The sequence below is a fragment of the Poromitra crassiceps genome (assembly GCF_964638095.1).
Source record: "Poromitra crassiceps genome assembly, chromosome: 8".
NCBI lineage: Eukaryota > Metazoa > Chordata > Actinopteri > Beryciformes > Melamphaidae > Poromitra > Poromitra crassiceps.
Window position 1 is genome coordinate 52,877,083 of NC_139629.1, and position 14,113 is coordinate 52,891,195.

General features: G+C 43.9%; 1 protein-coding gene across 1 annotated transcript in view; it reads right to left on the reverse strand.

Annotated features, from left to right (window-relative positions):
- Window positions 1-901: 901 nt before the first annotated feature.
- Window positions 902-14,113, reverse strand: part of cxxc1a (CXXC finger protein 1a) — a 43,456-nt gene continuing 30,244 nt past the window's right edge. The window contains exons 10-14 of the mRNA XM_083641004.1: window positions 13,283-13,393; window positions 11,744-11,793; window positions 11,258-11,354; window positions 10,927-11,079; window positions 902-1,953 (exon numbers count right to left, since the gene is read on the reverse strand). Coding sequence (XP_083497130.1) covers window positions 1,807-1,953; window positions 10,927-11,079; window positions 11,258-11,354; window positions 11,744-11,793; window positions 13,283-13,393 — 558 coding nt within the window. The 3' untranslated portion in view covers window positions 902-1,806. The remainder of the gene's footprint in view (window positions 1,954-10,926; window positions 11,080-11,257; window positions 11,355-11,743; window positions 11,794-13,282; window positions 13,394-14,113) is intronic.

A 14,113-nucleotide genomic window follows, 5' to 3' on the forward strand; every position in this document is an offset into this window, starting at 1 on the left:
AACTTCCAGGAAACAAAGGAGGGACTGGAGCAGCTTTTATTAGTGCAAACAGGTTACTAATGTTTCGACACTAGTGTGTCTTCATCTGATGAAGACTCTGATGAAGACACTAGTGTCTTCATCTGATGAAGACTCTGATGAAGACACTAGTGTGTAGAGGTCTTCGGGTATGCCCGACCCCCCGAATCTGGGTCCATTGAAAAGAAGTGCCTCCGGGTCTGGGTCGGTTCCGGTAGCGATTGTCACGGGTATCGGGGCTCTGACAGTGAAATGCCGGGTCCAATAAGACCCAAGTGGGCCCGGCGATCAGCGCTGATCACGAGAGAAACGCATCAAAACAGCACACGTGAGGCTTGTTGTCACAAACTGCAAGTAAATCCATAGAGAAAATAACTAGCAAAGAGCGTTCCCATCTGCAATGAAAATTACTTCCTCGTTTACATGAGGCGCATGTAACCACATGCGTACACATGCGCACACATGCGCCTCAGGCAAACGAGGAAGTGATTTTCGTTGCAGAGAGGTAACCCTCTTGCTGGTTCCTCTCGCTATGGATTTAATTGAAGATGACTGTTTCCCGTACTTTTGGATTATTATTCGATGATCGCATGGTCAGTACACAAGTCACAACATGTATGTGATTGTTTCTAGCGCTGTTGTGTGTGTTTTTGGGCGGAGCAAAGACTGCCACTCACTGTACTATCTAACTAGCATTAGGCAGCATCAACCAGGGGAGAATATGCTATAACGTTAGTTAATAAAGATGCCCAAAGTTTCATTTGATATACAACTTGTAGCAGTTAACAAGCAACTTTGACGTCGACACCACTAGTCTCTGCCTCGGTATTTCTCGGATCTGAACGGGGCCGGGTCTCAGATTTGTAATAATAGACGGGTCCATTACAGGGTCGGGCACAAATTCCCCGGGTCCATTAGGATCCGGGTCCGTGATTTTGGACCCGTGAAGACCTCTACTAGTGTGTCTTCATCTGATGAAGACTCTGATGAAGACACTACTGTGTCTTCATCTGATGAAGACTCTGATGTCTTCATCTGATGAAGACTCTGATGAAGACACAGTAGTGTTGAAACGTTAGTCACCTGTTTGTGCTAATAAAAGCTGAAAATGTATCAGTGTGCTCCAGTCCCTCCTTTGTTTGCAGGTAGCCTGACATGTTTAGTACCAATGGGTGCCTTGTCTTCTAGTTTCAGGGGATACAAGAATATTCACTCTGGCTTTAAAATGAGCCTGCTAGAAACTCTGAAAGACAGTAATGTTAACCACGGACGCTGGCATCCTCAAGGAGTAGAACCTTTTTTTTCATGCACACAGCCACAACCCATTCAAAATGGCCCCCCGCGACCCACCTTTGGGTCCCGACCCACCGGTTGAGAACCGCTCATTTAGCTCACTTGCCTCCCCGGGCTTCTGTATTATAACCCATTTAAAGCAGGTCAAACCTGGTTACACCTGTTAAAACCTGTTCAGACCCGGTTTAAACAGGGTTTAAAACCTGTTCAGACCCGGTTTAAACAGGGTTTAAAACCTGTTCAGACCCGGTTTAAACAGGGTTTAAAACCTGTTCAGACCCGGTTTAAACAGGGTTTAAAACCTTCTGTTCTCTTTTTGGTTCCTGCGAAAGCTTTTGCAGCTCTGTGGTTTCCTCTGACAGTTTCCGTGGCAACTCTGGTCTGTCTACAGCTCAACTACAATGTAACACATCAACACACACGCAACTACTGACACATCCAGACAGTCTGTCTGTCTGTCTGTCTGTCTGTCTGTCTATCTGTCTGTCTGTCTGTCTATCTGTCCTTGGCGTGTCTCAGGTCGGTAGTGATGGGGTCATGCTGGATGGTCTGGTGCAGCATCAGAGCCAGCAGGCCGGCTCTGTTCGTCATCGCCGTCCTCAAGTTCCTCTCCTGCTCAAACAACTCATCCAGCTTATACCACTGAGAGGGAGAGAGAGAGAGACAGAGAGGGGAGAGAGAGACATAGAGAGATAGACTTTATTTGTTAAGCAGGTAATGAAGGGGTAATGTGGTTTAACAGGTAGAGTGGGTTGTCCATTAAAGGGAGGCTTTGCCGATTATCAACACTTTGTATCGTTATAATCTCGGTAATATAAGCCAGTGGGCAGTGTTTACCTTCTCTATATGTTTTCTGTTTGTCTGCCTTGTTTCTCTTAGGGTTTACATTTCATTTCATTTTATTTTGTCCAATATTCAAATATTCCAGAATTGCATGTTGTGTTAAAAATAAATATAATTTCGAACTTTTTTAGCCTGATTTGATGGTTTTCTTGTAAAAAGTTATGCCGCCTCAAAGCTTTCTGGGAAATATCCAAACAATGCTGGTGTTTGGTCAGGAGAAGGGAGGGGGTGGTGGATGGGGAGAAGGGAGAAACCGGAGCAGCAGATCCATTCACAGCGCTAGCTGGCTTTAAATGAAACTACACATGCGTGAGCAGGAAATGCACAGAGCTCTGCCATTGGTTCTGAAATTTGCGCGCCACACAAAAGCTCATCCTATCCAAATGTGGAGTGGGCGGATTCGAAAGCCTGAAAACTGCCCGCCCTTTTTGGAAAAACTGACATGATGAACGTCTGAGTGATCCCTTGGGGTTCAATATCTCTTTAATAACATCTCGTTTATTCAGACTTGCCTGTAAAGGACATTGTTGTTTTGCATTGTCGCTCTGATTATTGCTTTGATTATTTGTTGGTATTCTGCTTGGTGGTTCAGACGACTTCTGTCTTTTGTTTTCCTTTTTGTTTTGTTTTTACTGTTGTTTCTTTTCTTATTGTTTGCTTGTTTCTTTTCTCTTATTTTTGTTTCTATCGTCTCCCGGCCGCTTTGTCTGGATTATTATTAATACTAGAAATAGAGCACACTCCTTTCTAGCCTAGCGTGCGTCGTCATCTTCCTCCTTCCCCTCCTCGCTCATTTCTGCCATCTGTCACCTGTAGTGCTCTTTCCTAGCCTACCATGCCTCTTCATCGTCCTCCTTGCAGTGCTGTTCTCTGTGTGTCTGTTCCCTAATATACCGAAAAATAACCTTTGTTTATTAACCGGCTGCTGGCCTCCTGTCATTTTGAAAAAGTGCCCCCCGGGCAAAGCAAGTTGAGTATCCCTGCTCTTACACCAGGAACAACAGAGCGAGTGAGATCCACCAGCTCAGGCAGGAGCTGAAGAGCTTGAGGCGGTGGTTGGAGGTGAGGCAGGAAGAGAGGTGACCTGTCACAGCGCTGGTTGGAGGTATGGAGGAGGAGAGGGGACCTCTCACAGAGCTGCGCAGCATCCTCTGCAAGACGCTAATGACTTTGAGGGCAGAGTTTCAGAGGAAGGAGAGAGCCAGGAAACAAGCTGCCTTTCAAACCCTTTTGCCTTTCTTTTTTTGACTGATGAAGACTCTGATGAAGACACACTACTGTCTTCATCAGAGTCTTCATCAGATGAAGACACACTAGTGTCGAAACGTTAGCACCTGTTTGCACTAATAAAAGCTGCTCTAGTCACTCCTTTGTTTCCTGGAGGTTTGTTGTCCTGAAACTGAGAAGCAGCTGGTTCAGCTGTGTTCTCCTGGATGATGCGTGGAGAACCCTCTTTCTCCTGCCTTTCAAACCCTTCTGGGCTTACCAAACAGCTACTAGGGCAGAAGCACAGCAGCCAGCTCACCTGCTCCAGAGCTGAGAGTAGACTTGCTGCGCTAGTCGGTGTTACACGTTGGTGGGGCATACACCAATTACATAACATGCCCACCGGTAACACCATTCATTTTATGGAGGAAGAAATGAAAGAAAAAACTCTGCCCACTCGTGCCAGTTTCAGCATGTGCCGGTGTAAATGACAAGCGCTCTCTCCTATCTGGCTGCACTGTTCATCATATCTCTCTGGTTAGACCAGCAAGTAACGTTAGCATGTTGTGAACACAATATCCCCTCATACACATGTAGGTAAGACCCTTATCTAAACCTGTGTGTATTCTGTTGTCACTGCTGTCAAATAATGAGACATTGTACGTTTACTTCTTTTATTTGAACTGAACACAACGTGAGCTGATCACAACGTGAGGTATGTCGGAGGTATATCTACTGTCTGCTGACTTCCTGCTTCCTGAAGCTCCCCGCCAATCCTGGCGTTCCTCTATATCACGTGTCACACACAAATATATTATATAAGGAAGACGAACAGTCCTACTTTCTTCCTTTACAACTGCCATCTCTGGAAATAGGAAATGTGGTTTTATTACAGCTAAAAGTCCGCTAGCATTGATGCTAATACCATAGCTAAAAGTCAGCTAGCATTGATGCTAATGGACTTAGCTGTGATAAAAGCACATGCTACTCAGCTATCATAATTGGCTGGCTTACTACTGCTTGCTGGTAATGTTAATCCCATGGCCAGAAAAAATTCAGTCTCTTTTCTCCAGGAGGGTCTGAAAAGGTGTCCCGAGTCAGAGTGTGTATGTTTGTGAGGGCTTCAGTGACTTGTGAACGCACGAGTGAGCAGCAGCAAGGAGGGGAGGGGCTGAGGAGCACAGGACCTTTTTTTTTACCTTTATTTATACGGTGCCACCGGTAAAAGAATCTATATGTACCCTATATGTTTTAATATAGGGCCACATATAGTTTTCCCATATATGGTGCATACATAAAATTGGCCGATTTCCTATATTATATGTACATATATGTACCTATATGTATATGTACATATATGTACATATAATATAGGAAATCGGCCAATTTTATGTATGCACCATATATGGGAAACCTATATGTACATATATGTACCTATATGTAGGATCTTAAATGGAAAAAAAATAGCAGCGCACACGGGATTCGAACCCCATTCTCCAAGGTTCAAGCCCTGCGCTCTACGTGCTGAGCTAAGGCTGGGGAACATTAGTCCATAAAGAAGGGGGGGGGAAAGGGGAGAAAGGGGGAAGAAGGGGGAGGAAAAGGAAGAAAAATTGGGAGGACGCAGGTTCGAATCCAGCTGTGGACTTACTTGAATTTTGTCCAATGTCATTCAGTTATTGCCTTGGTGCTCTGAAACGATGTCAATGTGCTGCAACTCAAATCTAATTAAACTATAATGTGATTTTGATCAACTTTTAATGCACCATCACATTAGGCTACTTGTGTAAAATGGAAGAGACAGGTTTACAATCCCACCTCAAGCATGTTGGTAAATATGCAATGCATGGTTTTAAAACTGGGTCTTTATTATTGTAATAGGGAAAGAAAGTATGCACTTTAAATATTTAGTTTTTTTAGGCTATCTCAAAAGTGGGTAATGCCCTAAAGAAAAGTTGAAAGTAATGATTGAATGAGTGATAACTGATTTGAGCACTTTATTGGTCATTCAGTCAAGTATAAAACGTATTGGCTATAATGTATTATGTAGTAGATTTAAATATCATGGTATTATCAAAGACACGAAGAGAGAATACATTTCAAATAAATTCATCATTTACAAAAACAAAACGATTACACAATGTGCAATCTAAATCAAATAAAGAACACAGTGGACAATGAATAATAATAAACAGCAATGAAAAGAAGAAAAAGAAGAAAAGAGACAGAGAGGGTCCTTTGAATGAGAGTTCACTTGTCTGACCCCAGAGTGTCCAATCACAGCTAGAGAGCAGGAGCAAATGGCAGCATCAGAAAGGGTCAGTGTGAGTGTAACTTTGTGTAGATCAGTGTCGAGTGTGTGTGGTGAGTGTAACTTTGTGTAGATCAGTGTCGAGTGTGTGTGGTGTGCAAAAAGCTGGCATCTGTATGCTGCCATCATGCTGGCATCAGCAGCTCCTGGGTCCAGGTCTTGATGATGGTGGGTTGTGTTGGAGGCGAGCAGGCTCTGCAGACACCACACTGACACTTCACCACTGTAGGGAAAACACAAACATGGGACACATCAGACTGATAGATACACGTTGTAGATGATAGATGAAAAGAGACATAGTTGGCATGGATTACACAGGATGAATCACATTTTTGATGTAGATCCTGGACCTGTTTTAATGCCAGGTGTAAATTGAATCCAGCTAAGTAAGTAAGCAATTAACTAAGAAAGTAACGTTTATTTGTAACGTTTATTTATATAGCACCTTTCACAGAGCAGTCACATTGACTGGTGATGTAGGGATGGATCAGGTCACAGATTTACACAGGTGCCTGACCATGCAGGGCTTTATAAGTGATTACAAGAACCTTAAACTTGATGGAAGCCAATGTAAGGAAGCTAAGATGGATGTGATGTGACATGTCGTGCTGGACTAAGCAACTGTGTCCACAGGGAACGTCTGTTTGAGCTGCCAGCGCCTTTCTGCAATTCATTCTCTATGGTAAGGACGCTCTAGGAGCGCTCCTCTTCCCAGCACCGCACCTGGTGTTTAAACGCTCTCGATGGCTAGTGTTTTTGGGCAGGGTGCTCTGGGCGCCTCAAGCAGAGAAAAGTTACACTTTTGGAGAGGCAGGCTACTCATCAATGTCAATTTTTTTCAGCAGCAACAAATAAATGCTGTGTCTGTGCACGTTGGAAGCACTCTGGACATGATTTCCAAAGCATTCTGACCTGGGAAAAAAACAAAAAACCAAAAAACAATCCCTGTGGGCATGCAGCCTTAGTCAACAGCAGTGTACTGGACCATTTGTAGACAGTCCAGGGACCGGTGAGGCATGTCAAAAGGGAATTACAGTACTCCAGGTGGGATGATACAAAAGGCATCAATAATAATCTGTGTGACACAACAGACCTGAGTGTTTGTTTCTAAAATGGGTGTGTGTGTGTGTGTGTGTGTGTGTGTGTGTGTGTGTGTGTGTGTGTGTGTGTGTGTGGGGGGGGGGGGGGGGGGGGGGGGGGGTGGCATGTACAGGACAATGACTTAACTTGATCAAAGGACATAGCCTGATCAAAATAACACCAATATTTCTAAGATTAGACCATACAGTTAAACACTGAACAACCTTGGAAATGATTTTGTCTGAAGCAATAGTAATGACTTGAGTCTTGTCTGTGTGAGGTTGTTAAAACGTTTTTAACACAATCTGGACAGGAGACACAATCAGGTACTCACTGTCAGGAGTCGTGCAGGCTGGTCCACGCTCGCTGTAGCAGGTGGGATGTGTGCCTGTGCAGACAAGATGTGGTGTGCTGCTGGATGACGAGCAGGAGCTCCTTCAGATACTCCAATGCCTGGGACACGCTGTCTGGAGTGTAGGCGCGCTCACCTTGAGAAAGATACACAGAGGGAAAAATAAGTCCCAGTGAAATTAAATATGACTATTTCACCTTGTTGGCCAAGGAGGCATGAGTGGGTGAAGGTGAGGTCATACCTGAAGCCCTGCTTGGAGTAGAGGGTCACCTTGCTCCATCTTGCTGGGATACTTCAGTAATCCCTGAGCTGTGCAGATACCTGGCTGTGGCAGTCTGAAACACACAATGCACATACGGTAACTTAACTGGACTTGCATACATGTACCATCACATACTGTACCTGATGTTACAGTGTATTGTGTTAGGGTCATGTTGTTAACTTGAACATGGATAAGCCATATAATCTTACCTTATAAAGGTCATGCCATCTCTCTTTTTTTGGGCAAGGAGCAGGTCTGTTTCCCTCACTGGATGGCCATACCAGACACCCCAGTAGAGAGCCACTCAGTGTCACCTGCCATAGCCTTGTTGTTTCGTAATGACATCTGAAATTATGTACAGTAGACTAAATTATACTTACAGCAATAAACAAACATACATTAGATACTAAAAACATACAAACAGAAACACAGGCATAGACAGGCATTTAATGTTTATATCAGTAGGCCTACCTGCTGTTACTTTTATCTGTGTATGAGTTTCTCATTATGCAGATTACTGATAACAAGGTTTACTATTTCTTATTTAGCTGTTAACGTTAACGTGAACTTGGGTTCAGATAGCGAAAACACAGCCACAGCTAACGCTAGTTAGCTTCTCGTTACGTTATGCTGTGATATTTACGTCAAAGACCGCGATCAAAAATATGCGCAAATATCAACGATATGGCCAAAGTGGACGTGAAATATGTGTATTTAATTAAAACATGAAAAGGATCGGCAGTTGCTTACCTGTAACGTTGTGTAGGGATAATAATAAGAGCTAATGGCTAGCTATCCGTTAGCCAAACAAACCACACACTGGGGTACTTCCGGTGAAGAAGAAGAGGGCGGTGACCTCTCGGCCGTCGGATTCGCTGGGATTGGCTGAATGAAAGATTGGATTCGCCTTCTGATTGGATGGCTTTGTGAAAGATTCACTTGGTCATTTGATAGGCTCCTGAATTATTAGGCTCGCCATGTGGTTGGTTCTTGAAAGATTAGGCTCGGCATGTGGTTGGCTTTAGAAAGATTGACTTCGCCCTGTGATTCGTCGACTTGTACAGACGAGCAGTGGTTAGGTACCGCAATACATTTTCTTATACTAACCAGAGAGCCGGGCACATTATATACTCTCTCGCACACAATGTAGACCACAATTGTCAGCGATCGGGAAGTTGTTTTATGTGATGCTACGAGTCATATTATGTAACAGACTAAAATTATGTTGTGTGTGTGTGTGCATCTATAGTCTGTAGGCTGTACGGCTTCAGAGGTTAACTTCATTTAACACCAGAGACTCAGGAGGTAGGCCTACACAGAGCCTCGTATAGTCTGTTACAATAACATAGTGTGCCCAGAGCACCTCGTTCCGCACTTGGTGCAGACCGGTTCAGACTTGCTTTGGTCTAGTCAGTCACAGCTAGTAAGTACTTGCGCATGCGCGTTGCTGCAGGAACTGAATTCATTATTTTATAGTATTGCGCTAACCATAGTTGTGTCCTGGAAGCTTTTTGCTGGCACCACATAGCCTATAGTCCCATATTTATGATATTTCATGTGACATAAAATGCGTTGAAATGTAGTTTTCGTGTAGACCAGATTTCAACTCTCAGTTACACAATAAAAGACAATAAAATGCCAATTCACACACTATCAATATTGTCTCTATTCCAAACTACAACAAATGTTTTAACAATATGATGAACCAAATTGTGTTTTTTTACATGTTTACGTTGTAACCGCATTTTAGCCGGTTGAAAAGAGGGTGAAATTAGGTCTTAGACGTTCAAACCCAATATCACCCAGATTTAAACTAAAAATCAACGTTGAAAAAACGTTTTGTGCTCGCTGGGTATATATGGATTATGACACAGTGTATACAAACAGATTTGTAAATGACCTATTAGGAGGCATATACCTTGTATTGTGTACATATATGGCCTATATGTGGATATAAAGAAGTGAGACCTATATGACCTGTATTATGAACATATAGGGCCTTTATGTGTATATAAAGAAGCTATATAGGAGACATATATGCCCTGTATGTGCACATATAGTACCTATATGTGGATATAAAGAAGCTATAGGAGACCTATATGCCCGGTATATGCACTTATATGCACCTGAATCTGGCCTATATGCAACCTATATGCGGCATAAATGTGGCCTATATGCGCATATATGCACCTAAATCTGGCCTATATGCAACCTATATGCGGCATATATATGGCCTATATGCTCCTATATGCGCATATATGCACCTAAATCTGGCCTATATGCAACCTATATGCGGCATATATATGGCCTATATGCTCCTATATGCGCATATATGCACCTAAATCTGGCCTATATGCAACCTATATGCGGCATATATATTGCCTATATGCTCCTATATGCGCATATATGCACCTAAATCTGGCCTATATGCAACCTATATGTGGCATATATATGGCCTATATGCTCATATATGCTGCATATAGGTTGCATATAGGTTGCATATAGTTGCATATATGTTCATATAGATTCTTTCCATGTGGGCACCGGTAAAACCGGTGTTGTTACCATAGGCGCCGATTCTGTGGGTGCTCCGGGGCACGAGCACCCACAGAAAGAGCCGAGCACCCATAGGGAAATGGGGGGAGCGAGAGAGAGAGAATGTACAGTATATGCCTACTGCATGTGCCTGTGGCTGGGCTGGGTCACTACCTGTCAAGACGTCAGCGCAGCTGCCAAATGCACTGGAGACACCTGATGGTCGCGCTTTGAATTCTAATCAGCCAGAATAAGTGAAAACACCTGTGTGGATTCCTTTAATCCAGGCGGTCTATAACGTTCTTGTGACGGTTCCCTGTTTATTATTGATGTTTCACATTTCCATTTGCACCTTCCCTTTACTTATATGATTTGTTGATTTGCTTTGGATTCGTACTCTTGTGTTTCTGCTTGTCTCAGGAGTCTGGGAGGGCAGAGGCTGTATCATCACACCTGGATCCTGTGCGTCTCCCTGCTTAAAGCTCTGCCCTCCTGGCTGAGACCAGATTTTGATTGATTCCTTTCTCCTCACCACCCTGCACTCACTCCAACATGTTGGTTCCTCCATGCATCAAAGAAAGACATGTATGTTAGGGTTAATACTCCTGTCAGTGCCCCTGGCCAAGGTACTGGCAAAAAGAACTGGAGTTTGTCCCCGGGCGCTGCACAGTGGCTGCCCACTGCTCCTAGTTCTAGGCGGGTTCCTAGTAGAGGATGGGTCAAATGCAGAGGATGAATTTCCCCAAGGGGATAAATAAAGGATAACTTAAACTCAATACTCTCCACACACCCTACATTACACACATGCACACATGCTTTACACCACTGACTTTACTGATTCTCACATCTCATGGTTCCTTTTAGTTTGTTTGATTTGGGTTTAATGAATAAATATTATATTTTTGGCTTTCAACCGTGTCTCCCATTGTATTTTTGTTGTGGCAGTTCTACAAAGCCCATCCAAACGGGGGCGGAGGTAATAAAGGGTTAATAAAGGATTGATATGATAATGATAAAGCCGCTGACCACTCGGACGCGCTCCAGGTCGACCTCGGCACGCCGCAGTTTCTCCCAGCAGTAATGTCTGTTGCATTTCCTCTTGGAAACACGGCAGAACTCTCCCGTCGGCTCAAAGACGTCTTTCACCAGAGGACAACCACACACCTCGTCTACTGGGACCTGAGGGGTGAGAGACACCCAGGGAGAGAACAAAAGAGAGAGAGAGAGACAGCATTTTGAATTGAAATCCTTCAAATAGATTCCACTGTTTTATTTAGTTCTGATCCAACAATATGAGAAAAAGGTTTGCTTTATTCATTTATGATATTGTGATATTTATGAATAAAATCAGACATACCTTTGGGTCTCTGGAATGTTCAGGGCACAAAACCTGCAGCCGCTTACAGTACGTCTTACTGTGAGGGTTATACACATCACAGAACAGCCGGGTCGCTCTGAGAGACAGACAGACAGGCAGGTAAGAGAGACAGGCAGGTAAGAGAGACAGACAGGCAGGTAAGAGAGACAGACAGGCAGGTAAGAGAGACAGGCAGACAGGTAAGAGAGACAGACAGGCAGGTAAGAGAGACAGACAGGCAGGTAAGAGAGACAGGCAGACAGGTAAGAGAGACAGACAGGCAGGTAAGAGAGACAGACAGGCAGGTAAGAGAGACAGACAGACAGGCAGGTAAGAGAGACAGACAGGCAGACAGACAGGCAGGCAGACAGACAGACAGGCAGGTAAGAGAGACAGACAGGCAGGTAAGAGAGACAGGCAAACAAACAGAGAGCTAGACAGATCAAAAGGTTGATAAAAAGACAGACAGGCAGGTAGTGTTCTTACCCTTCTATGCGTGTTGGATACATGGAGCCAAATGATGTCTGACTCTCATACTGCAAGACAGACAGACAGACAGACATACAGACATTGTTCAAGGGACATTTTTTATCAAGTCTAGCCCTATTTGCTCTTTACCAATGATGATTTGATTGGTAAAGTTATTTCTCTCTCACAATCCATCCTGTTACTGTTAGTAGCTCTGGAAAGTTGGGAAAAAATGAATTTGAAGTAATAAGTTACTTTACAATATTACTGTCTGTGTAGAGTAACTCGCTACTTATTACACTACTTTTGCATTACTTTCACCAAAACAACAGCAGCAGCAGAATGACATCGCCGCCCCGGAACCATCCCGAAAAAATAATTTCAACCGCCTTGAAGGCAGTGTAAACAATCCAACATTCCAAATGTTATTATTTTCCTTTGTTATTGTCATCTAGTGGTTATTTGCATAAAGACACACAGTTTGTATCTTTTTTAAATATGTGCTTTGATTTAAAAGAAATTAACTCAATTTGTAACTTGAGTTACTTGACAAAGTAACTGGTATAATATGACTGAAATCCTATAAGTAATAAGTTATATTAGCTACTGAGTTACTGCTAAAAGTAATATATGTTACTTTTGTAATGAGTTAACCCGTGACCCCGTTGACCTTGCATTCGTTTTTGCCAAACTTTCCAGAGCTCTTATCAGGAACAGAATGGATTGTGCTGAGATAGAACTCTACCAATCAACATCATCATTGGTAAGTAAGTAACAAATAGGGCTGGACTTTAAAAAAAGTGAACTATCCCTTTAAGGTTGATTCATGGTAGGGTGCTCAACATTTTTCATAAGTTTCGCTCGACAGAAATAAAAGAATCGCACAACGCTTTTAATTTAGCCTTCGGCGACAGGTTTCAGACATCTCCATGGTAACTGCCGCCCCCCCCCCCCTTCCCCGCAACAGCATCTCCATGAGGAGCGTGGTGTTCCCCGGCTGTTGGTTTACAATAGCCTGTTGTAATATCTTCGCCTTCCTCGGAGTTCAAATCTATGTAAAAACATCTTGCCCGAGTCCTAAATGCAAAAAATAACCACGGCACAGACCCTCAAATCTGTATCTCCCCACAGCTCAGTCCTCTTTTCAGAGAATCTCTCCGCTCCTCCAGACCTCTACTCCACCCACACCGAGCCCTGTCTGTTTCCCCCGGGGAGGAAGCTGTCAGACACCGCTACACTGATGGAACTCTCTCTCTCTCTCTAGCCAATCACAGTGCACGACTCTCTCTCTAGCCAATCACAGTGCACAACTCTCTCTCTAGCCAATCACAGTGCACGGCAAAATATGATGCGATATAACAACATTCTCCAGGTAGGCCACACCATAGAAAAGTGCGGAGAGACACTTTTTTTCTGTGGCTAAAGATGTCATATCTGTTGAAAGACAGTTTCAAAGGTGTCGAGAGACAAAGCATAAATTGGGCTTAATATGTTATGGATCCTAAATGTCTTATTAGAGGAATCATGCTACTTCCAGCCATATACTGACTGACTGACCTTAGCGTAGCATCGCTCCATGTGCCGCAGCGCCACCTTGGGGTTGATAGAATGACTGCAGGAAACACAGAAGATCTGAAAGTCTGTGTCATCACCGTCTCCTTCATTTACCTGGAGAGAGAGAGAGAGAAGAGAGAGACAGAAGAGAGAGAGACAGAAGAGAGAGAGAGAGAGAGAGAGAGAGAGAGAGGGAGAGAGGGAGAGACAGAAGAGAGAGAGAGAGAGAGAGAGAGAGAGGGAGAGAGGGAGAGACAGAAGAGAGAGAGACAGGAGAGAGAGAGAGAGAGAGGGAGAGAGGGAGAGACAGAAGAGAGAGAGAGAGAGAGAGAGAGAGAGAGGGAGAGACAGAAGAGAGAGAGAGAGAGAGGGAGAGACAGAAGAGAGAGAGGGAGAGACAGAAGAGAGAGAGAGAGAGAGACAGAAGAGAGAGAGAGGGACAGAAGAGAGAGAGAGAGAGAGACAGAAGAGAGAGAGAGGGACAGAAGAGAGAGAGAGAGAGGGAGAGACAGAAGAGAGAGAGAGAGAGGGAGAGACAGAAGAGAGAGAGAGAGAGGGAGAGACAGAAGAGAGAGAGAGAGGGAGAGACAGAAGAGAGAGAGAGAGAGGGAGAGACAGAAGAGAGAGAGAGAGGGAGAGACAGAAGAGAGAGGAAGAGACAGAAGATAGAGAGAGGGAGAGACAGAAGAGAGAGAGAGGGACAGAAGAGAGAGAGAGAGAGAGGGAGAGACAGAAGAGAGAGAGGGAGAGACAGAAGATAGAGAGAGAGAGGGAGAGACAGAAGATAGAGAGACAGAGAGAGAGAGAACAAGAGAAAGCACATTTCCATTCAGA